This window comes from Bombus pyrosoma, linkage group LG10, assembly GCF_014825855.1.
Source record: "Bombus pyrosoma isolate SC7728 linkage group LG10, ASM1482585v1, whole genome shotgun sequence".
NCBI lineage: Eukaryota > Metazoa > Arthropoda > Insecta > Hymenoptera > Apidae > Bombus > Bombus pyrosoma.
Genome location: NC_057779.1, coordinates 15,662,910 through 15,688,952, shown reverse-complemented (window position 1 = coordinate 15,688,952; position 26,043 = coordinate 15,662,910). Strand labels below are relative to the sequence as shown.

General features: G+C 38.2%; 2 protein-coding genes across 4 annotated transcripts; one reads left to right on the top strand and one right to left on the bottom strand.

The window, feature by feature from the left end:
- Positions 1 to 1,710: 1,710 nt before the first annotated feature.
- On the top strand, positions 1,711 to 7,123 carry LOC122572227 (loricrin-like). Of its 2 annotated transcripts, XM_043736978.1 has the most exons (3): positions 1,711 to 2,020; positions 5,072 to 5,603; positions 6,063 to 6,608. In XM_043736978.1, exons 1-3 carry the CDS (start codon positions 1,939 to 1,941, stop codon positions 6,484 to 6,486), a joined length of 1,038 nt encoding a protein of 345 aa, XP_043592913.1. In that variant the 5' UTR covers positions 1,711 to 1,938; the 3' UTR covers positions 6,487 to 6,608. The 2 variants fall into 2 exon arrangements, with proteins under 2 accessions (XP_043592913.1, XP_043592912.1); XM_043736977.1 differs by lacking the exon at positions 1,711 to 2,020 and having other exon boundaries at positions 5,091 to 5,603; positions 6,063 to 7,123.
- A 1,304-nt stretch (positions 7,124 to 8,427) lies between these two features.
- LOC122572244 (high-affinity choline transporter 1) lies at positions 8,428 to 25,426 on the bottom strand. Of its 2 annotated transcripts, XM_043737025.1 has the most exons (7): positions 24,927 to 25,424; positions 23,880 to 24,211; positions 21,110 to 21,480; positions 19,061 to 19,365; positions 16,746 to 17,025; positions 14,761 to 14,978; positions 8,428 to 13,952 (listed from the first exon to the last, which is right to left on the bottom strand). In XM_043737025.1, exons 3-7 carry the CDS (start codon positions 21,381 to 21,383, stop codon positions 13,236 to 13,238), a joined length of 1,794 nt encoding a protein of 597 aa, XP_043592960.1. In that variant the 5' UTR covers positions 21,384 to 21,480; positions 23,880 to 24,211; positions 24,927 to 25,424; the 3' UTR covers positions 8,428 to 13,235. The 2 variants fall into 2 exon arrangements, with proteins under 2 accessions (XP_043592960.1, XP_043592961.1); XM_043737026.1 differs by lacking the exon at positions 23,880 to 24,211 and having other exon boundaries at positions 24,927 to 25,426.
- Positions 25,427 to 26,043: the final 617 nt, after the last annotated feature.

The window sequence follows — 26,043 nt, the reverse complement described above, 5'->3', positions numbered from 1 at the left end:
GAATTGGGAACGACGATCGCTTGCGAATATCGTCACGCTGTTGTCTTCTTCGTGTATTATAAAGAAATAAAAACCTATACCAACGCACTCTGTGTTACGTCACGTCTAATTACATCCTAGTTATACCCTGTTATGAATTATAAATATCTAGGTATAACGGTCGCACGAGCTTAAAAAATATCAGATAATGTTAGTAATTATGGCTTTACCCAATTCATGGAAATATCTATAAAATTTGAATAAAAAATGAATTTCCTGAAACCTATGCGCTTCACTATACCTGATTACGTATTATATATATTATGATATGTTATAAATTTATAATATAATATAAATATATATACATATTTAGTAGATGTATTAATATTTACTGTACCTCTTAATTACTATTGACCAGTCAATACGAATAATGGAATTATACGATTCGCAATAATTGAGTTTCATAAATACATAAATCAAATCAAATCACGTTTTTTTAATTTATTACTTTACATTAAGTAATATAACAAATTCGTACACTTACACTAATAAATGTTACGATTGTCTTGTGTAGTATAGCACACGATCGTTTTCTGAAAGACAGAGGAAATTCCTCGATTTGATTAAAGGCTAATCGTCGAACGATGTAACAATTCCACGATTGTTTCATACTGAAAAAAGTATACGGTTTTAAAGTATAGTGTTTTAAGGAGCAAGGGAGTCCATGACTACCACACACACGTTTTGGAGAAACTTTAGGAGAAACTCCTTTTAATGAAATTGAAACACATAGTTGAGAATAGATTCCCGTAATATTTGACACGGTATTGGCCAACTACTCGGTTACTTATAATTCAAAATACACAAAGCTTCCTATTAAGAATGCAACTACTTTCCTATTCGATAAATCAACGTAGAGGAACTTTTGACGTCATTATATTCGCATCACGATTGAAACAAACGAGCGCCCAAAATTTGACTAACAATAGGAATTAAATTCGCACTCTGAACAGGCCAGCGTTTTCACTTCCGGAGCAAGCTTGTAAATCATTCGGAGAATACCGAAAATTACGCAAAGTCGTTCGAAACTAAGATCGGTCGAGCTGTCCGCTCTTTTTCTCCTCCTTTTAAAAGCTTAACTTCTGATTATCGTATAAATGAGTTGACAGAAGCCCGAGTCAAAGGCCATCCTTTGAAAAGTTCACGTTCGGCGAGCGTCGTTGTAACCAAAGAACGCAACGAATAATCTACATAGATATTTAATAAAATGACGAAACGTCGAATAACTGGCACGAGATGAACAGGCATGTCGGTGCCTCGGGTGATCGTTACCGTCGTCATCATCTCCCGATCTCTGCCATCGGCTGTGACATCAAGGCCGCGTCTGCGGTAATTTATCATAACAAGAGCTTTAAATTCGTGATGCGACAAGAAAAGACGCGAACAATACGAGGATCGAAAAGGAAGAACAAAGACGAACAGGTTTCGATGTAAGAGACAAAGAAGGGAAAAAATAGTAGAGTAACAGCCTGACCAGGGTCAACCACGATGCTAAGACGCATCTCTTACCGATCCTCCACCCGAGGTCCTCGATCCCCTCCTGTCCTCCACTTCCCTCACTGTCTTTCACCCCACAACTCGCCCCCCTCCCACGTGCACCAAGAAGTCTTGCCTACCTGGTAGCATCCTCTTGCACTCGCGCGAGGACTTTCTCCGAAAGACGGTTAACTATATAAGCGAGATCGACGATGTTTGAAGCACGTTAGACGAAATCTTACGGATGCGTCGAGCAGGCCACATCGCCTCCGCGCCTCTAGCTCACAGTTGATTCTATTTCTTCGTCCTATTTCCTACGTTACACACGTGAGCGTATCGAGAAGTCCTCTCGGGGTAAAAGTTCGTGCATGTGAATCGGCTTCGGCTGTATCTTGAAGCTACATCAACCACTCGTCAGGGATCATGAGGCCCGCGAAAACATGGGCTCCCCTGGCAGCGACCGTGCTCGCTACGGCCCTGCTCTTGCAACCTATCTACGCCGAGGGTAAGAATATTTAGAAAAATTCGATACCTACGCGAAGAAAGTAATAATATCCAGAACAATTAAATACGAGATCGATATTTTTGTTACGTAGAATTACGAATACTCGGCTAAAAATATCCATTAAAAGTAAAATATAACACGACATTTAACAAAGTGTCGAGCTATATTAGTTTCCAAACTCGAGATAATAACTTCAATCGACATAAAAGTTGGTACTTTTCAAGTGGCAACGTTGAAAAACCATGTCAGGTTGAAACAGTCGGTTCAACTATACTTCTCTGGCTGTACGCTAGTTACGATCTGAAAAAGACTCGTAAAAATAAACCCGATTTACGATTAAAAATCAAAGTCGCGAAGCGAAAGTATAATAGTCGAGACGTTTTATTACCCTTCGAAACTACTTGACGGAAAACGTGCCGAAGCGCATAGAAAGTCGAAAGCCACGAAAAAGAACTAGAAAGTTTAAAAAATTGACAGAAAGCGACATACATGATAGCACGATGCTTCTGATTAGCGTACACGTAGCGGAACTATCACTTTGCACTGATTGAACCGGGTGAAAGATAAATTACACGCGGTCGCGCAGCTCTAAGTTTCTCCTCGTGGACGAACGTCCTGCGTTCGCTGGTGAATGAAAATTGGACGTGAAATTGAAAAATTAGCACGCGGAAAAAAATAGAAATCGTCGTCACTGCTTCGAGCAACTAGGAATGAAATATTCAAAGGACGAGGCGCTGTGAATTATCGATACGGCTCATCGACGATGTCGCACGTACTAGTAAGCTAATGTGAAAATTGAACCGATATCTCGCCATCTGACACACTTCTTCTATGGTTGCGAACGAATATAAACCGTTTCGATAAAATCAAATATTCCGCACCGGGCCATTTCAAAATTAGATTCGTCTTTTAATCGATCGGATAAAGAGAGGAGACTTTTCAGCACGACATTAAACAAAGTATACTTGCATATATGTATAAACAGTATATATGCACATATTTATGTGTGTATATACAGACATATATTTTATATAAATATATACACGTATATATATTTAAATTGTATATAATTATATATAATTATATTGTACTATATACAATATAAATTCCATACATTATTTAGATATTATACAGTATTGCACAGTATATAGATATTGTACACAAGATGATAGAAAGAAAACTCGATAAACATATTTCTGTCCCTTGATCTTTACGTGGCTCTATAACTAAGAAGAAATATTTTAACGTAAAATAGCTGTCAGTGGAGAGAATCTGTTTTGTAGAAACCAAATAATATTTTACACACAATGATATTTTAATATCTTTCAACAATTGAATATCCTGACAAGCAATATATTAAAAATTACGCAAAGCGTAGAGAGATACACGTTAAGCTGCAAAATTGAATAGTAGAACGATTTCGGGATCAATTGATTAATTTGATTAGGTTTTGAATATTTTACCGGTACATTAATCTGAATTTTAAGGCTGCTCTTCCATCTTTTTCTTCTTACAGTAGTTTCCTTCATATAGTTTTCGCAGTAAAGAACTTGTATTTCTCATCTACGGCAAGATTCAGGAAATATTGTGTCATTATGTAGCCGTGATAAAATATAGAGCAGGAAACTCGAATAATTTTTCGTTTTGTTTTTACGAAATCAAAGGAATCGATATAATTTCTATTTTGATATCGCAAGCGATGTAATCATTATTATTAAAAGTAATACACGGGACAAGCAAGTTTCTGAATAGAAATCGTTACAATCTACTTGCGATTTTGTTGCAATCTATTTTATAGTTTATTTTATCGAAGAAATCTTAAATTATGTTTAATGAATAGTAATCACGTAAGTACTTCCGTGCTGACTGAATTAAGTATCAAAATTTCACTTTACGTAAGAAACTATTTATTATGCAATTATGCAATTTTGAGAAATTGAAATTCACATGGAATGGCAAAAATTATTTTAATTTACATTCGTTTTAATATACAAAAATTATAATATTCGTTTTGTAAGAAGATTAACTGAGAATCAACAATTTTGTAACAAAAGTGCCTAAAAGTAAAAATTATTTAAGTCTAAATTAGTTAAAATACGAAAAAAATTTCCAGTGAAAACCAGCGTGAAATATTTTGTTGTTATTCACAGAAAAAGTACTCGACGAAAGGCATCGTTTCACTTATTTCATGACATGGCCTGAAAACAAGATTGTAGTTCTTAAATAGCGAAATAAGTCATTAAGCGAACCTTGAATATTCAATTACGAATATTCTTCCGGCAATGCTCTGTCAGGCAATGAAACAATAAAGGACAGTAGGGGAAGTTCAGTCACGAACTTGATTAAAGACAATGCGAACAGATCGTGGCTCTTGACCTCGGCAATTTCAAAGGTAGTGGTATCTCAGCAGATTCGCCGAGAAGGTTGTAGATGAGTTTAGAGAACACTGTATGAAGTTATAAACTACGATCACACGACATAATTAACAAGGCGAAGTCATTTAGAGATCTCCCACACTTTCACCGACTAATGACAAAGATAAGAACAAAAAGACACAAGAAGAATCATGATCTCGTTAATGTTGTAATGTAACGTATGTAATAGAAATTTCGGAATCTACAAAGAAGACAGGACTTTTGATTTAACTTCCTCCATACAGTTGCAATATTTATATATATAGTTATAAGAAGAAAATACAAAGGAATAATTGCATAAAAATAATAGGAAAATATACCATTTGTAATATTTGTTGTATTGTATTTGTGTATTTGTGATATAACGAAATTCACATATTAAACAGAGCTCAGATCAGCAAAATGCTTCCGATAGAAACGTAATAAGAAATACTCGTACAAACAAATCTAACAATATATTTGCGACTGTATCTACCAAATATGTTTACGTCATCAGTGCAACATGTTGCAAATATTAATATATCTAAATCTTATTTTACTAAAAATTAAAACAACGGCGCGAAACTACTTAGCGATCTGCTTGAAGGTCGTGCGTACAAGTTGAGAATTCCTGGTGTGAAAAAACGTTTATTTACAGCTCCAATTTCGGGTAGCTACTTACCACCATCAACAAGCTATGGGACACCGAACTTAGGAGGCGGTGGCCCATCTTCCACCTACGGTGCACCGTCCGGTGGTGGTGGAGGCGGCGGCGGCGGTGGTGGCGGTCGTCCTTCCTCGAGCTATGGAGCACCATCCAGTAGCTATGGAGCACCATCCAGCAGCTATGGCGCTCCATCCGGAGGAAGACCATCTAGCACCTACGGAGCACCTTCCAACGGTGGTGGCAGACCATCCTCGACCTATGGTGCACCATCAGGTGGCGGAAGACCGTCTAGCACTTATGGCGCTCCTGGAGGCGGCACCGGCTTCGGCGGTGGATTGTCGTCGAGCTATGGCGCACCATCGCGTGGATCATCGATATCCGCTAGTTACTCAGCACCTATTTCTGGAGGTGGTGGAGTGTCCACCAGCTATGGCGCGCCTACTGGAGGCAGCGGTGGCGGCGGATACTCGAGACCATCTTCCACTTACGGTACACCTAGCACCGGTGGTGGCAGTTTCGGAGGGTAAAATATTTTTTTTACGATATTTTTTTCATACTCAAGTAGCTCTAAGTAAATTAGGATTAAATCCTTTCACAGCACGTATTGCACACATTAATCCTACTGCGGTTCTCCAGCTTCTCTAGTATTCAAATCTCATTCTTATTTCAAGCGAAATGGATTCGTAACATTTTATGAGAAATTGTAGCGCAATATCAAACGAAAAAGTCATGCCTGTCAATTACGATTCTTTCATATCTTCTTTAAATTTGGAAAGAATGCAATTCCATCCAAAATGATCGAAAGAACGAAGCAGCAGGCTCGAGAACTTTAGCGAGACCAGCCTGTTTTTAATTTATATCTAGAAATTTATTCTAAAACTTTCTTTCTCTCTTTCGCTGTATATAATTCCATGTACATACATATGTATCGAGAAACTTTGACAATCACTAATCGAAATGTTGGAATCGTTATCGGTTCTAGTTCCGGTGGATATTCTGGAGGCGGTGGTGGTTACTCTGGAGGCGGAGGTGGCTACTCTGGAGGTGGAAACGGAGGATATTCCGGTGGTGGTGGCTACTCCGGCGGCGGTGGAAACGGTGGATACTCTGGCGGAGGTGGAAACGGAGGCTACTCCGGCGGCGGTGGAAACGGAGGTTATTCCGGCGGAGGTGGAAACGGTGGCTATTCCGGCGGAGGTGGAAACGGTGGCTATTCCGGCGGTGGTGGCTACTCTGGAGGTGGCGGAGGTGGTTACTCTGGAGGAGGCGGCGGTGGCTACTCTGGAGGAGGTGGTAACGGAGGTTATTCCGGAGGTGGTGGCTACTCCGGTGGCGGTGGTGGCGGTGGCTACTCCGGCGGCGGAGGTGGTCAAAGTTACGCCAGCAACGGAGGCTACCAATATTAATCGGAAGAAGTTTTCATCTCGCGCGACGACCTTCGATCATGTTTCACCAACCATCAACCACCTTCGAACGGTCCAAAAGAATTTTGACACATCGACATCCTCCATGTCACGATCCAGACACAACAAACTCATTCCAAACGTTGATCTTAACCAGACCAATGGAACATCTGCCGATGAAACGAAAAGAAAGGAAGCGGAATCGGAGGTCATTCTCGCGAACCTAAAATCATCGCCCAAGTATTCAGGATCCGCATTAAAAGTTTAACAGTAACGCGGTAACGGCCGCTGCCTTGCGAGGACTTCAGTGTGTATCGTAGCAGGCGTATTTCTGAAAGCAAACGGAAGAAAGGGAATACGAGAAACTTAAAAGACTCGGGACGCTTTTGCTTACCTCTCTTCCTATTTGCTCTTAGGAAGCCGTCCGCTGATAATACTTACCATCGCATCGAATCGAAAGGACCGAATTTCGTACGCACGAGAGTCTCTGAAAGAGGCAGGCAAATTGGAAAGAAAGGAAGAAAGAGACACGAAGATGAATTCGTTCCTCATTCAGAGCCTGTAACTTATTTATTTTGTAAAAATGCTTTTTGTACTAATAAAGCCGCTACGCTGGAAAAAGAAACGTAATCACGGATGGAAGTTCATTGCGACACGACCTACCCTTTGTAGCTAGAATAAAGACCAACGACTATACATACACGTAAGGCGATTGAGCTCGTCGTAGGGTTAGTTGGGCGACGTAGTCGGTCGGTCGATTTATCGATTCCCTAACTCGAATACCGGGAAGGCATGAATAAGTAAGAGTTCTTTCTATTTCTGTCGTAACCTAGCTAAAAACGCGTATCGATATCGGGACCTACGGCTCCTACGTTGATTCGCTCGAATTATAACGGAATGCGTCCTGACCTATTTGCCACTCCCTTTCTGCAATAGATGTTCAACGTCAGGTAATGACCACGTTTCTCGAGAATAATTGTTAGCCTCGTTTCTTCAAAAAACGAAGGTCTCCTCTTTGAAATCCGTTCAGAAACGCGAGGACGATGAATTTAATTCGCAACTGGGGATGCTTACGCATTTATGGGATAAAAGCATGGTGGCATCAAAGGCATAAAAGTGCAAAGAATGCATATATACAAAAATATACGAAATATGCAAAATATTCGTCATGATATATAACGAGTAAAACAAATCTCCGAGTAGGTTTCATTTCTCCAATTGGGTTCATAGAGATATAAATTTTCATATGTCCGCGATGGTATTAACCCTTTGACTACGGCAGACTTTGAGACGTACCAGGCATACCATACAGTAGGAGTTCTATCGCGACTTAAACCAAGAACAGTGAAATTTTTTGTTAGGCTTACATTTCTGAGGAACTATATTGAAATAATTAAAACACTGAATTCCGTTACATAAAAGCAATATCGTTTATTCATTCGTATTCTCATTTATTCGAAATCACTTGTTTCCACAGGATCAGAAATATAAATTATTCGTTGGTTCACGTTTGCATGTACTTTTCCTGACCTTTCTCTTATCCCAATTTTTCGTTTCAAGGATATAAAAAAAAAATAACTGAAAAATAAACATATTTAAATAATATATGACTAACGGAATATGTAATTGTCGAATTAGCATTCGCTTACATCTGGTTCAAGCGACATTTCCTGGAATTATGGTCGATAAAATTTTCCGGGAGCCTATAGTTGTCTACAGTATCATAAGAGCAATTCTTTTAAGTGCCTTTAGGCGCCTGCAGTATCACAAGTGCAAATCCAATAAGCGCCTTTAGGCGCCAACATTAGTCAACGGGTTAACCGGGTTAACGACTGTTAATCAAAGTGAAAGTTCTCGAAGCAACGTAGCGCTTTCAATTTCGCGTTTACGTAGCCGTAAATGCAATTCTTTGCGACTCTTATTTCGCTGCTGGGGATAATTATTAAAATAACAACTCTAACTTTTTCGTACACTTTTTATTTTTAACATTTACGATCAACATCGCGTTCAATTTCTCAATTATACACGTATAATATGTCGTATAATACAGTATCGGTAACGCTTTCGTAATACATATACATATATATGCTCTTACGGGTAAGTCGGGCATTTTTCTTTGTTTTTACACATAATAATACTCTATGATAGGTAGGCGTCCCAGGCTTGCGAGATAGGACGAAAGTTACAATAACATTAGGTACGCGATTCCGTTTCAAAGCAGGTGAGTAGTTGTGGAACACTGCGTTTCCGTAACGCTGCGTATTATTATAGTAACGAGTTCGCATCACTAGCTCGATTGAACCTTTCGTTTCGCGTTCGGCGTTCAGGCAGCCCATCGTTCGCACATTTTTTCTTCGCTTTTTAATTAGTTCGCGATACACGCGAGCCCTCGTTTCTCTTCTCCTCTGGCCAGATCGCTGGATAGTACACCCGGAATTAAAGAGGAATTAAGGAGACACTCGTCGCTCGCAAAAACTGAAGAGGGTCTCCCTAATTCTGTGGAGTTACGAAACCATCGATCTCTTTTTGCGAGAGGATAACCACACTATATATATATATATATTATATATTATATTATATATATATATATATATATATATATATAATACGCATATATACATGTCTTATATATATTTTTTTATCATGTTTTTCCCCTCCTTACGTACTTCCTTACCTTACACGCTAGTATACCTAATGTATGTATGTATAATGTAGAGCACGCATCATGATATGTATAGATTTTCCGTTACATCGTTGATTACAATGCATGGTATTTGATATGTACGTGACAGTGGCTGTCTCATAATTAACACGTACGCCACTAGAAATACATCGGATCTTATCATATAGATTTATCTACGCAACAATATTCATTCGCATATCGCGAGATTCTCCTTCTTTCCTCTTACACGGTATGCCGTTTCGATGGAACAGGGTGAATTAACGAACCAAGATATGCTATGAATTATTACATTAACCTGTCGTCTCAAACGAGATCCTTTTTATATACTTTATACGATCAGAAATTCAGCTTCTATCGAGAATCGAGATGATATACAGTAACTATTATAAATCATAAAAATAACTTTGCCTATCGTATCATTAAAATACTGGCGATAAAATAATATAGGCAATTCTGAACGCATTCTAATCCGTATTCTTCCTGACTTGAAGTATCTTCGGTTTCGCGTTACGGCGTACGTATGTCATTGACAGCGTAAAATCTTTCAACGATGAGCCAGTATGAAACCAAGCAAACTCATTGAACCCGGAATTCTTTTTTCCTTTTTCTGTTCCTCGCTTAATTGTTCCTTCAATCTGAGCTACGTGCAATTCCGATCATCCGCAAAGAAACGTTTTATGATCGTCTAATTCTGTTTCTGGTTGTAAAAAGGATATAGCGAAAAGAACGCGGTTACCAGCTACAAAGTGGCCACACTGGCGATATAATAACGATAATTCCGCTCTCCGTTGTCTGCAAATAGCTTGACTTAACCAGCCAACTCATCGCGGACTTAATAGCCGAGTGAAAGTCTTCTATCTGTTGACAGCAACCGAATGAAAATACACAGAAGATGCGTCTGTGTATACATCGTGATGCACAGGAAACATTCTCTTCCCTCTGTCATTTGTCTAGATGTAATTTCACCACCGTTGGTCGTGCAAAGACGCCTCGCTTAACGAGCGCTACATCTTCTACGACAGCGTACGCTTAAAAGCTACTTCCGTACGGAACTAACGTCGTTATTTTCTTATACCGTTACCTCGTGATTAAGAAGATGCTTCCTAAGATCTGACAGGTTAAATGAATAATCCGCGTGTGACTTTTAACCCTGTGGTTGGTATGGCAAAACGACCACATTCTAATGATTGAATACCCCTAGTTGGGAAGGAGGATGGTAAACGATAACGACGGATGAAAGTTTGCTTATTTCCAACGACGATTCATGTCTACTTTAAAATAATTGCGTAAAACTGCTACGATTTCATTGTGTGCGTTATTCGCTTGAGTCGCGTAAAATGATTGCGATCGACCGTGACGACCAATGAAAAGGTTCGAGACAAGCGTCGAAAGAGCTTGGACGTTCGCGTGACAGGTAAAAAAAACTCGCACACGCTTCGTTTCGCAAAAAAAATTAATTCTCGCGCGCGTTTTTGTAGATGTAACGATCATATATTTGTCCATGAATGTTCATTACCGAAAACGGTAAATGAGAAACTCGTTAAGAGGTTCCGTTTATGTTTCTCTTCAATTACGTTCACCGATCATCGTCCAACGAAACTTTCGACCGTCAAAGAAGGATATTCAGGGACGTGGGAAAACATTGTGAAATTCGGAGACTGAGTAGGAACTACTCGCTTAACAATTATACACACACCACTTGCTCACGATTTCTCTGTTACATTTTTTTTTTTTTTTTTGTTTTTCTTTTGCGATAAAGAATGGGATGAGCAACTATAACGAGCAATAATTCTACTACATAGGCATTACCGTGTGGCCTTCGTGAACAACGTAACGGCTACGTTAAACAATAACCTACCCGATAAATCAATCGTCAAAATTAACAACAGCGGCGATAATTCGCATCAGCGACATTAAAAACTACGACTTTAGTCTTCGTGTGTGTGTGTGTGTGTGTGTGTGTGTGTGTGTACATGCGGCGAGAAATCTGATTCTTTTTCTCTTCTGTTCGATACTGCTAATTCACTCGCAATTCATTTTAATGCCGATAATGTTAATTATATTATACATTTTATATATATATGTATATATACTATATAATAAACACAACGAATCTGTGCTACGACCGATTTGTGTACACGATCATCCGTTCACTCACGCATCGTGTTCGATCGTTAATTTATTCGTTTATGTCGTTTATGGACGTTTAGAAATGAGTTAGTACAAAGATGTGAGTTAATCGGTGCAATACTTATACAAAAACTTTTAACCGGTATGATATTTATCGAATCGAATATTTTATTTTTTAAGTTCAATTGATGTCTTTTAATAATTACGATGTCGTCTTACATCGTGATCTACATTTACGATATTTACGATTTCCTAATTTTTGTATCGCGTTTATAGTTTTACGATTCATTGTGCTTATCAGACAAACGTAAGAATTTTATAAAAATCGACAATTTACCGAGGCAAAATTTTATCGAACCCTTCGATCTAACTCCGAGGCCAGTTGTACATCGAATAAATAAAGAACAAAAACTGTGGTTTCGAATGTGTCGAATATAACATCGGGCTCTGTATCATTGATTGAGTTGAGATTTACGTGCCTTCAAATCACCATCATCGATGCAAAAGAAAAATTCGAGTTGGCTGACCCCGGTAGCTTTAACGCGTGAGTCACGAAAAATCTCGAGGAGTTCTACGAGCGGCTACGTGACATACTAATTTATAACGCCTAACTCCGCTTCGTTTTTTTATAGTATAAACGAACGTATATATGCATCGTATGTATTGACTATGTTTCCAGTCAGATTAAGCAAGGGAAGAACGATGAGTCGCACGTACAAAAGCCTCTTAACGTCTTTTTGTTTCTTTCTTACTTTTATATTTTTTTCTAACATCGAGATTCTAAGATGGACTCTAACCAATGACGGTATATTATTAAATACTAATATCATGACAATGAATAGGACGAAGAAAGTGGAACGATACACGTGGAAGAGGACTAAACGATAACGTGATCCGTCTAATTTAACTCGTTCTAAAAACTTTGCATGTAACGTTCATCTATAGACTCTATCCTATCCGACGATAGCCGCTCGTCCCGAGTCAGTGTCTGATGAACTGTTTCAGCCGACATTGAATCTCTCGATAATCTCGTTGCTTTCCCCTCGCGTTCTCACGATTTCTGAAATACACTTGATAGTAACGAGGACGAATCGGTCGTGCATCAAGACGCTGGTTTTCCCAAGCAGTTTGATAAACTCTAAATTTCTGATATGTCTATATACAATTACATACGTACGCGCACATATATAATTGCATATAAATGTAATTTATATACGTATAATTGTATGTGTGTGTGTGTGTTTGTGTGTATATTTCTCAAAAAGGAAACAGATTACTAGGCCTAATTGGCGGTACAGGCAGAAATTACCTCGCCCAACTATCCAAGAAGCTCCGATATTTAAAAGTATTGCACTTTCCTTCCAGTTCCATTTTCGCGCTCATTCGACCACTTTTATACATTTCCTTTCTTCTATTGCTTTCACTATTATAGAGAACGCATGAGCATTCTCAAACAGGTACACATCGCTATAGAACTGTAGCTACGTATAAACACAACTATGAAACAAGATTCGTGAAGAACTTGGAGCAGATTGGCATGTTTCGGAGCTTCCTAGACGTGAGGAGAGGAGGGAAGGAGAAAAAGCGTGAGAGCAAATTGGGAAACCGAAGCAACAGAATCAGGATTTCTATCCTTCGACAAAGTTCTCTTCAACGAGGAGAATAATCGCGCGAAATAATACTTAACGATCATATATTCGATCTCGTACAAAATTAATCTTAGCAACGAACGCGATCGATGAAAACTGTTCGCTGTATATACGTTATAAAAAATCTAAATCGACGTTTCAGACAATTTCACAACGAATGCTATGGAAATGACGTATAGAAGGAAGAAACGAAAAGAACTAAAAGTCTGAAGGAAAAGAAGAAGAACAGAAGACGGACCTGCACCGCCGCACTTATTGTTGGTCACAGCATCCGATCACGGAACCAGGAATTAGAACGCGGTGCTGGATTGCGGCTGTCGTGGCACGTTCGGTCCATGAGGCACCAGGTGCGCTCTACCTCCGCCTCCACCGCTTCCAGCCACGACGCCATCCGATTCCCCGGCTATCTTACATTCCGGCTCCATGTCGTAGTCCGGCTCGAGCGCAGGATTAACTCGGCCGTTCGATTCGTCTTTGCTACCGTAAAGTCTACCAATACCGGCAGCTAGGACAGCCATTTGTTCGCCCTCCGCCGGATCTGGTCCGACTCTTTCGACGTCTTCTGGTATGTTGACCACGCATCTGAAGAAGTCGTATCCAGGCGCCAACCTGCCCGTCAGGAAGGCTACTTGCGTGCCGTACGACACGCTTATCAACGTCACCAACGACATCAGCATCGCCATTGTCCTGAAGGGGAACCCTTGAGTGTTCGTCTCCTCGTCGTACCCTGGATAGTGAATGAGCGCGGGCAAACCCATTAACGGCTCACCACCGCTAATCCTCACAATGAAGGCTATTATGTAAGCAGCTAGACTGCCGTAAGTGTTGCAGTATTCTTTGAAGTGGACCACCATCAACAGCTGAGGGAAGAGGATCACGTAGACCAAGTCCGAGCACATCGACCAGAGGCCATAGATCGAGGGTATCGTCAATGCCATCACTGTGCTCAATATGCCGACCACGCCTATTCCCACTCTCATCACCCAGATGATCTCCATTTCCGACGCCTGTTTAACGGGGAAATGGCTAGTAGAGAGGGCGGACGTCGATTCGATTCTACGATCGGCTGCATCGTTCGAGGAAGTGGATTGGCGGGTGAGCGAGATAGAAAGGAGATTTGAGGCAAATACGAAAATATGGGATGATGAGAGCACGATACTGGTGAAACATCGTTACGCAAATACGAACCAATGAAGACGTTTTCTATGGTCGAGCAAGATGTTCTATGAAACGTGGAAGTTTTTGACACGGTTATTTTTACTCGTGAATGCACAACTAAAAATTATGATCCTGAAGGAAATCGATAACACGTGATCCATATTCATGCGTATGTGAAATACTACGGTTTGAAGAATCTGCATCACGCGTCGAATACTAGAATGCAATATCGAAACTGCATGATCGTTGCGTTCCTCCGACGGAGCCGTCCGATACCTAAAGCATTGTTGTGGTACTGACTTTGCTGACTTATTTGTCAAGCGACGAATAACTAATGTAGATTCCAATTTTGTTACGTTCGTCCCCGTTTCAAAAAGTAACGATATATCGCTCCTCGAACAATTACTCGAACGTGAAACACGTTCGAATTTTGTAACCACTTTCCTATAAATAGTCAGAACCGAAGATGGAGAACGCATGATGGTAGTGATGACGATGGCCATGATGAAAATAATACTGATGATGATTCGTGCGTCACATGATGTCAAATAAAATTTAAAAGCGATGACAGGCGAGATTGCCGAACGATTAAATGCATGACACAACACGAAATTAAAAACAGAAAGTCGACCATCTACGTAAGAACGAAGAACTTACCCTCTGACGGAAGATTAATTTATAAACGTTTCTGGCGAACATGGAACTAGCCGAAAGGATGCTACTATCCGCTGAAGACATCACTGCTGCTGATACTGCGCCTAACCCAAAAAAGGAAACGAAATCTGGCGTCAAATACTGCAAAACCATTGGTAGAATCATGCTTGTTTCTGCCTCGGTGAAAGGATATGGACCGGTGTATCCTGTCTCGTTCCAAGCTACAACAGATTTCGAAATATTTTTCGTTGTTATATAAACGAATTGATAGAAAATTATATGCCATGTAAATATTTTATAAAAGGGCGATATCCCAAACAGTGAACAAATCAATCTAATTTAATACGAAGTTCAATTTACGCGAAACGTCTAATAGAGGGGAATTTAATAATTGAATTATTGGTCTTATATTTCTATATCGATCTATTAGCAATTAAACCATCTAATGCTACAAATGTTTCAGAACGAATAAAATTTCCCAGTTTATAGAATATCTTGTTTTATCCTAACGGCTTATCTTCCCTAATATATTCCCCCTGTCATATTAAATGGAAGATGTTAACGAATGCAATGTCCACTATGTAACAAAAGTACGAAACAAATACGTTATTTGACTAGCAGAGAATTTTGATGGTAAAATATGATAAATTAGATAGGAAAAATATTGTACAGTATTTGAACGATATTTTACGTTCGAAGATTCTCACGTATAAATGTTTCTTCATTCATTCTCTCAAATTCGTCTATAAATTTAATCTTACATATATACGTAACACCTATATTATTACTATACATGTACGTATAAGATGTGACATCGTGTCTGTGCTTTTTGTATCGACGTACACCTCAACCTGTAGACACGTGTAGATAAGAAATTATTTGCTTTCGTGCCTCGGAATAAAAATACACAAGATACCGATACAGTGTATCGCATTAGTTCCAGCGGTTCTATTGTGCTCTGCGTTAGTGTACGAGTCGCATTATCACCCTCACCCTCGTACCGAGAACACCATATGACAAAATCCCACGCTATTGTACACGCTGTGGGATATCAAGGCACCCTTCGCCCACACACCCTTCCGTTACAACACCGACCTGCTTAGCCCTGGAACCTTGTAAATACCAGTAGTCCTCTCTCTGCAGTACTACCAAATGTCAAGTAGCCTAGGAACGCGAATGGGGAGGATGACGAGCAAACCGGGTCTAATTCAATCCCCTTTAGATTCGGGGACCCACGAAACATGTTTCTCTCCCCTCGAACGAAAGCAGAAGAGGTTGCTCGTAGGAAGACGCCCGAACCATTCGTACAACGTCTCGTTTACTATTAATACGATGAGATTGGAATTTTCTTTATTCTAGCAAACCATAGAAAATGTACAGCTGGGTCGTGTTTGCGAATGACGAAACGAGTTTGCAAAACTGATGCACTTTCTATGTGAGGAATATTCTACGATAGAATTTAGATTTATAGAGTATCTGGTGGTATAAATAATTGTGAAAATTATAATTCGTTGTTATAAATCACGACGTCGCACAGAAAATACAAGAATGATGCAGTAGCGCCTGTAATGGTACGAGCACCTTCGACTCCGAAGAGAATTCTATACATAAATACGCGTATGAACAGATAGTGCAAGGACAAAGTATAAATAAGTATTATAGAGTGAACTATTATAATATACGTGCATCGCTTTATAAATATACTAGCGAAAATTTTGCTCATGGTTTATCACGATGTTTTAAATACTTCGATTTCTTTAAATTTCATAAAATTGCGGAATCTAGTTGAGAAAAACGATAACGAATTTTTGAAATGTTTTAATTAATTTGATAATTTAATCAAATAGATTCAGATCGATAACATAGATTTGAAAGAAAGGTGCAAACGAAATGTTGTCTTGTCGCAACAATGACCTTAATGGGTTAGTGCATGTTTAAGATAAAAGTATTCTAAATGTGTATCTTTAGATTAATATAATTTTACTCACGCGTTGCTTTAGCGATTGCACCAATTAGAACAGGTGGGATTGCCATGATAATACAGCCTACCGCAGCTACGTAACTCAACACTTGCGCTCTTCCAGCCGTTTTCGAAGATAAGACCCGTTGAAAGTACACTTGCCAAGGGATGCCACCAAATATCAACAAAAGCCCATAGTCTATGTAGGACCAATATTCTCCTGGTTTCACTTCACCAATCCAATCCACGTCCATGGATTTAAGGGATTGTACCTTTGGATTGGTCCAAGCGAAAGGAATACACATCCACTGCAATCAAAATTATAATACTCTCTTTAAAAATTAGATATCACATGACACAGCATATTACTTTTTGTTAAATTTCAATAAAAAAGTAAGAAGATATGTTCTTAACGTGAGAGCTTCTTCTAGTGATTCATTGTTAATCAAATAATTAACATAAAATGTAAGATGCAAATTAATATTTGTATTTAATGTAATATATTTTCTGTATGAAATATAAATTCCACTATTTTTTAGTTTGAAATGTGGTTAATTAAATAACTAACATAAAATGTAAGATGTAAATTAACATTTGTATTCAATGCAACATGTTCTTTGTATAAAATATAAATTCCACTATTTTTTAATTTGAAATGTCGTTAATTAAATAACGAACATAAAATCTAAGATGCAAATTAATATTTGTATTTAATGTAATATATTTTCTGTATGAAATATAAATTCCACTGTTTTGCTAATTTGAAATATTTCCTTCTTTGGAAGCAGAGAACGAAGTAGATACCATTACTTTGCTATTAAAATTAATTGGATGCAAATTAAATGGGAGAAAGGCAGAAAATCTTGCGATAAACTACAAAGGTGGCTTTAGAACGATTCTTATCATTGAGTAAAGTAATTACAAATGAATGAATACAGATTACGTTATCCTCATCTTGTGATAGATATTACAATCCATTGACTTGTAGAAATGTTAAAGACAATTATTTCCAGAAAATCTGGTACTATCGCGATTAATTATACTTAATGGACGGGTACGAAAGAAGACTATACAAAAGAAAATAGAATAAAAAGTTAAAATGTCTGTAAATTATAGATTTTATTTTATATTTCTAGTGAAATTTTTATAAATTTAGTGAATGTACTCGTTACAATTTTTAGTAGATGAAACGAGTCTTTATTTATTTTGCATAATTTTTAAATTTGCATAAATATCGAATGAAAAAGAGATATTTAGGAAACCATTTAAAATATCAAAATATAAGGAAGCATATCTTTGAAGGGCGATAAAAATAAATTGCGACTCTAAGACAAAAAGTTCTAGGTTACTTGCAAATTCTTTAATCTGATAAAACTTATAATAAATGATAGTTTGATAATATTCTTGCGAGAAGAAGTAGGTCACTACCTACGTAACATTGAATGAATTTGGTAATATAAATACTTGCGGTACTTGAGCCCTCGTATCGATCAGCAAAGCCAACTTTACCACAGGACTCAGATAATCGAGCGACTCGATAACGTAGAACTTTCTGATCTAATAACGCATTACCTTAAATAGAAGTGATTTATCAATGATACTTTGCAAGTGCGATACAACGCTATATTTGTCTCACGGCTAATTTTATTTCGCAGAGTCAAAAATAATACGGCGATGTAATGATATATTTAGAAAACTGTGTTTAAGGAATGATCGAACACGTTTGCTTCTAAGACACGAATATGTAATTATTATAACGTACTATAAGCGATTACAAAATACCGAACAGGTTTGTAAAAGCAGAGAATAAAATCGATGATAACCTTCACGTTGTAACCCTGCATGATAAATTTCCCCTAAGGGCTTTATGAAACAAAAGTTGCTGTAAATAAATATAGCAACCTATAGAAAGAATAATTTCATTCCCTGCTGAGCAAGGTAGAAAGATATCGCAATAAATTCAAATCGAAATGTACCTAAAGAATATAATAAATATTCTTATCGAAGGATATGTTATATATCAAATTTCATGGAAAAAACTTAGCATATATTGTTATGAAACGAAATCGAAAAGGAAAGGAAATAATGGTAAATTAAAAAGGAAGAAAACTAAAAATTATTATTAGAAGATGACATAAAAATTGACATTATAGAACTCACTGTGTCACTTGCAATAAGAATATTAATAATATATTATATTTATATTAATAAACATATTATTCACTATTTTATTAGCTACAAAAAAGATTGTTTTCTTAATATATCAATACTATTGAAAAAGAAAAGAAAGAAAAATAAGTGTGTACATATTTCATGGTATACGTAAAAACATTCGCAACTCACCAAGCCTATGAAGATGCAAAAAAGTTGAATAACATCGGTATAAGCAACAGAGTAAAGACCACCAAAGAGAGTGTAGAAAACTGCGATACAGGCACTCAAAATGACCGAGGTTCCCTGATCCATGTCGATGATGACCGCTAACGTCGCACCCAGAGCTGCCAGAATACCTGCGGCCCAGAAGACCTCGCCACAGAGGGCAGGAAGAAACAAAAGACCTCCCATACGTTCGCCAAACGCATCTTGAAGAGGATCTAACATCGTGACGTACCCCTGTTCTCGCATTTTGTTCGCGAAGAATATACCACCTGTAACACCAATCAACGTGATACCAATTAGTACTGATAACGTGCAGCAAATTGTAAGAGAATGAAAAATAATTATAAAATGTATATATATATTTATTTATTAAATAAAATAATTATGGCAATTATAAAAAATATAAAAAGAAGATACAAGGACGCACACTACCATTTGTAAATCACAGGATAATTAATATATTATAAGAAGTGTTCAATTATATATAATATAAGCCCATTTTATTAAAGTTAGTATTTGAAATTAGACTGTGTCCTATGATTTATGCGTGAAGGTGTATATAATATCCAAAATATACAGAATATCCAAAGTATAGGATTGATTTTGCAATTTACGGGCTGACACAAATGTTCATTTCTTCGACTCTTTTACTGTCAAATATTCCTTTCGTCTTGTCGATGAAACTTCTTTTTTGCCAGTTATTAGCAACCTAAACACGGATTTCGCATTTTCTTTTTAGGAAAATACATACAGTACTCCGATGTTAGGATCCATTTTAGTGAAAATATATACATTTGTTGTTTACTTAATCAATAATATTTGAAAGTACACAATGTTGCTTGTAGGCAACGTCGAGTGTGAAAGGAAAGATCGTATTCATAAAAATATGAATTTGCACAGAGAGACTATAGTCTACATTCTACATTATAAGTCGGCATCATGTACATATAGCGATACATTTTTTATACAATCATTCAATGAACAGACGCCTATAGTTTCAATGGATGGTTATACACATGTTTATTCTTTCTCGAGGCCATTCGACTACGTTAAAAACTTATTACGCGTAGGAGTCTTGATTACGATCTATTATCTTGCTATACTACGCCGTAAGAAATAGCAAGTTTCCAAACGACCATAAGCTTTCTCCAACTATGAAAAAATAGCCACCGAGAAATATTTTTAATCGAATCAAGCGGTATACATATACTATATATTGTATATTGTGTATCAGTTGAGTCCTTATATGTACATATATAAACAGATACATCGGAGTCTCAATTATCCATCAATTTCTAAGTAATTACAATTCGAAATATCTAAGCTGTTGAGAACTGGTACGTATACATTGTAATATACTAATGATTAATAACAACAATTTGATATATACTTCATATTATATATACAAATTTTTATAGTAGAGTATCATCGTGGTTGGAAATCAGAATACTTCGACTTTTCAAAGTATTATCCCCCTAGTTTCATAATTGAAGAGTATTTATAGAAAACATTGTGAGTACCAAACTTGAAAAATTTTGATTTCTTGAAAATATTCTACATACCTATGAGAATACTGTAGTATATATAAATTATTTCTTAGGCTTTGTTTATGCCATCTATCTAAATGAATGGATCATTGATTTCTCTTTACAACTAAGAGATACAGACTTTTTTACAGATGCATTTTCCTTTTTCATGAATTTGGGCTACATAAACGCATAAGATTTTTTTTTCACCTGGAAGACTTGTTCCTCGGCACTTACAGCGTCTTCTACGAGCACTCTTCGATTGATTGAATTATAACTTTATTCTCTATCATGATACATTTTCGTAACTTTGACTGACAAAACGCAATGAGTTTTCTACAGCAATAAACAGAGTGCACTATCTTAGAAAAAGTAGCAGTAAACCATTATGATTCACAGACATTGAGACCAGGATGAACGTGTTAAAGAATCAAAGGAAACGAAGAGAACTGAGATTTTGACGAAAATTGTACGTCGTAAAACTTACCAAAAACGAGGCTAAGGGCGTATCCGAACGGAGCCTGACACCAAACCAGACCTCTCGTGTAAATAGCTTCGGCGGTGCCGTTGATGTATCCGCCGCCGACCCAGGTCGCTGTCATCGTGAATATCCCGACGAACAGACCGATGGAACGACCTGCCAGCATCACTTCCTCCTCGGAGTCGTTGCCAGCTTCCTTTTTCCTGGCCGCCCATATTCCTACGGCTAGGATAAGCGCGTAGAACAGGATGATTGAGACGAGACCCGCTATGTTGATCATCTTCGGGGAGTACGGGTCCACTTGCGTGAACTCGAACTGACGGAGACGCAAGTCCGAGAGGTATGGCGGTTGATCTGATTTTGGGAGATTCGGATACCTGTTTACAAATGGGAAATAGGTTCCATTCGTAAAATAATTCCAGGAATTGTCGATATCGATGTTACAATAATAACGAACGAGTTTGAAGAAATTCTGCGATACTTGTTAGTAAGCTGCTGATGCTTGTTTGTGTAAAGTTATATTCCTATGCACGCGGCTCGTAAAATTGGAATTGAGTGGAAATTTCTTTCACTGGCTAATCCTTTCGAGATGAATTTTTTTTTAACTATGAACGCAATGTTATATAATAGTATAAAATTATAATACGCTCAAATTTAAAAGATATGGATTAATCCTACTTTTTTAAATGGGATGTGTAGTTTCATTCATAATAGGATTTTATGTCCAATGAACTTCACAATGGTATCAGGACATTTATAACAATCCTCTTAAAAGTTGCATTGTAACATATCACGACATTAATCTCATGACGGTTAGATATTACGTGAATACTGTATTTTGAATATTTCACGTATCTTTCCACGCTGTATACATATACTCTGCAGTTTTTCGCCTTTGAGCTCGGAAATGCATAAAATTCCACGGTCTACTTATCGACGTCTTTAAATGCAAATGTTCAAAACTCTTTCAATACAGATGAAAAGTTAAAAGAAATTTAAGAAGAAAATTTCCCTTGTGTCGACAACCATCTGGTTCGTCACGAATTGATTACGAATTAAAATTAAAATCGAGAAAAGTAAGAGAGAAAATGAAAAGCTATATATTATGAGAAAGTAGCAATTATTGAAAATAACTGACATAAGGATTAGTATAGGAGTTCTTAGGTTGCTATCAAAGTTACATTAACTGCGCGGTAAATGACTCGATTAAATTAATAAACATTAAATACAATATTAAAAGATTAAATATATTAAATAAATGAAGGATACCTCTACCATTTTTCAGTCTCAACTGAATAAATGTAAAGTAAAAGAGTTGCACAATTTGTACAATAAAACAACGCCACATTGCGAACTTATTGCAGAAGGCTATTTTTCATACAACTGAACTCATTTATCCACTCATGAGCTTAGTTATAATTAGATCGTCAAATTAGTCTCAGCTTAAACAATTTCTGGAAAAATCCCCGAATCTCGTTAACTTAAATTAACTAAAATTAATCAAATCCAACTAGTAAATTGCTTTAAAGCATGAGTTAAAATCGTTTTAATAGGGAACACTACTGATTAATTAGGTATGTAATAATTAATGTCATAACATTCTCAAACGTTGCGCGTCATTAGGTACCCCAGAGAATCTATATTTCGCTTTGAATTCAATCATCTTGGTGAAATTGCACTCTGCTTTTCTAGTCAATTAATGCGGCGGTCGATCCGCTCGCACCTAATGCGTGCAGTTAAGTGTAAATTCCATGTTCCTACCCAGAAGGCATTTAAATCGCCCGGTTGAGTTCACCCTCTAATCCCATTAGTCTTGCTTCACACTATATAGGGCTAACTCTTCTATTAAAAAAGAAAAAAAAAACGCATAGCTTTACTAACGTAAAAAAGCAAGAAGACGTAAATAAAACACAAAGGTTCAAGGCCTTGTCAATAAATGCAGCGGAATTAATAGACAAAGCTGGATTATTTGCATCACTCTCTTAACACGAGGTAAATATCTTCGAAATGTTGATACTACCTGCATATTACATTGGTACCGATTATTAATTTGCAATAATTGAAATTGAAAGAATGAAACATCGTATTATATCTGCTATCTGTTGCATTTCTCGACTGTATGAAAACAAAGTTCGGGTCGGTGTTACCACGACTAATTTTTTAAATTTACATCTTAACATAAAATTGCTATAAATTTACCGTGTATCGTGAACACAATTTAACACCACATAGCAATAATCAGATAAATTATAGTAACTTCATAAAATGTAAATTATTGAAACGTAAATTACTTAGAAGTGAAATATTCGTAAGAAAATCACAGACTTAAACAGGAGAAATGCAAAACTGATATCGCGTTTGCATCTCTTCAAAGAAGAAAATTCCGATGATTAAACAACAGCAAAATTTGCAATTGCGATGGCTAGCCGACGTTTGATATCTCACGCGATTTATGAGAAAATTTCATAACGAAGTTCCAACACGTCTGATCGATATCCAATTTATACTTTGTATATTCTCCACTTATACGAACTTTGTACATTCATAATTTCGATAAATTCATTTTTAACAAAATCATATTTCCCAATTACCCATAGAAACAGCGTTAAGGTATATCTTCTTTCAAATTCAAATCTCCGATAAGTTCCTTTTTACATATACACGAAGAAGAGATGAAAGCATGGGGAATCAGAAGAAAGTAAAGGAAGCTTATGCAGCGAAACATGCATGTCGAGGAATTTTCGTGCGTGGATCGATAAGAATAAACTACTGGTACCTCTGAAGACCCCGCGGGGTACAATCACGAAGTAGTGGGGGACAGCCTCACACGGGTACCGGCGGCATGTCCTGATGACGGTCCTTCCAGACGGCCGACGACGACGGAGGGTTGGGATTTGGGGGGCAGCAGTCGCCCCACCGGAGCGAGGTCTTCTGGGAGGGGCTATTCCTTGTTCTAAACGCGAGGCCGCCCATGGGCACTGATGGCCATCGATTTTCACCCAACTCACCAAGCGTGCTGCTACTCTGCTGCTGCTTTTCCTTCCTTCTCGAAATTTTGCTTCGCCTATGGCACTGATACCGATCGTGTCGATCAGTACAGTTATTCACCTGAAATACATCGAGCTGGATCCTCCTAGATACGTATACGCGTTTCTTCCAAAATAAAAAAAAACGAGACAAATGTGACAGTGGAGAACAAACTTCTTTCGTTCAATCTGATCTACTCGAAGAGCTACCGAATAATCGCATTACTTTTACTTGAGAATATTCTTACACGAGATCGCTTTCGCACAAGACACCAAGATATTTTATAATTTCAACGTTTCAATAATATTTGTAACAATTTGGATAGAGAATATCAATTTTTCGTATCGACTTATTATTAACTTATTTCGATTTATGTTGCTGTTAAACGGCACTACGATAATAAATGTTATACTTGTACGAGCGTAACCAGGAAATACCATAACCGCGTGTATATGTGGAGAGAAGTACACCTCATGTAACACAGATAAAACCAGGCACTAGTCGGTAATTCTGTTTTCCTTCTGGAGAAACCGGATAGACGAACGTTTCTTCCTTTTGCGTTTCATAAATACCTACAAGGTACGGAATCGATAGATCGCACTACCTTGGCCGGTAGGTAACGGTATCACGCATTTATGTCACCAACTGAACAACAACAGCAGACAACGCGGAAATGAAATTGGTCGCGTATACACAAAACAACTCTACCTCGGTTCAAAGCCATCAGCGGGGGTCTATAAAAACCTCATTCTTCAAACAAGCTATCGAACTGCAGACTTGAGAAAAACGTACTTACAGGTGCACCAAACGATGTTTGTGATCTTCGAACGTCTTTCTACCACTCGCGCACGTTCCAAGCGTCGCAGGTGAAAAGCGGTCCGTGAACAATTCGACGGCTCCTTGTCGGTCACTGTTGCGCGTCGACCATTCACAGTAACGTGAAACTTGTTCGAAAACGATGGAACAACCATGAAAAAGCAAGGAATCGCGCGAAGGAAGATGATAAGATGGATACGAGAACCTAACGAAGAAACGTGACGGAAGTAGCAGAGGATGACGAGCAACGAGTGCAATGCCCGTGACAGTTGTCCTCGTCCTCGTCTTCCTCTTTGTCGTCGTCGCCGTCGTTGCCGTCGTCGTTCTCGTCAGAACGACGCGCTCTCGGTGTCCTTAACGGTTGTGGAAGCCACCTCGTACTGAACAGTCGGTATCTTTCTCGTAGTCAAGGACCGACAGCGGAGGAATGGTTCCGTGATATTGATTCGACCCTCGTGACGTCATACAGACTCACGGGGGTGCGTCCTACCCTCTCGCACTGCCTCCATCTCGCTCCCTCTCGGCCTTTTAATTCGCACCCCTCTCTCGTTCGTCCACCTCCACTTCCCTTTCCGTGTCCTCACTCCTCTCTCGAACCCCTGACGGGATCGAAGCCGGGGGCGTGGACTCGGTGAAGAACCGCGAGTCTGCGCCTAAAATACCGCGACAGACATATCAGCTCCCCATGGCTCAGCCGTATCAACGGAAATCTCGCTGAACGGGCCTCTCTCCTTCTCTTTATCTCTCTCTCTCTCTCTCTCTCTCTCTCTTTCTCTCTCTCTCTCTCTCTCTCTCTCTCTCTCTCTCTCTCTCTCTCGCTTTACAGTGTATAAGTATCTCGACATATGATTACGGGCAAGGTAGGCTAGTTTGACTAATTATGCGAGCTAAAAAAAAGTTCAGGTAGGTAGAAGCGCGCCGAGCACCATCGATTCGACCTGCCACTTCGTTCGGGTCAGTAAAAATAAATAGACCCGATTTGACTAAAAATTGTAACAGCGATAGCTTGGGACATTCAAATTGTTGAATTTTTAGATAGGATACTTCGTTTCGTGGAGAAATGTATTGTAAATGTTTTAAGGTAAGATCGTTTCTGA

Excerpts from the sequence above, each read along its gene's own strand:
- LOC122572227 (XM_043736977.1), top strand. The coding sequence starts at position 5,219 with ATGGAGCACCATCCAGTAGCTATGGAGCACCATCCAGCAGCTATGGCG. Across the intron at positions 5,604-6,062 it reads GGTGGTGGCAGTTTCGGAGG|TTCCGGTGGATATTCTGGAG; the intron begins GTAAAATATTTT and ends TATCGGTTCTAG.
- LOC122572244 (XM_043737026.1), bottom strand. The coding sequence starts at position 21,383 with ATGATCAACATAGCGGGTCTCGTCTCAATCATCCTGTTCTACGCGCTT. Across the intron at positions 14,979-16,745 it reads TGCAATCGCTAAAGCAACGC|CTTGGAACGAGACAGGATAC; the intron begins GTGAGTAAAATT and ends AATCTGTTGTAG. Across the intron at positions 13,953-14,760 it reads AATTAATCTTCCGTCAGAGG|GCGTCGGAAATGGAGATCAT; the intron begins GTAAGTTCTTCG and ends CCCGTTAAACAG.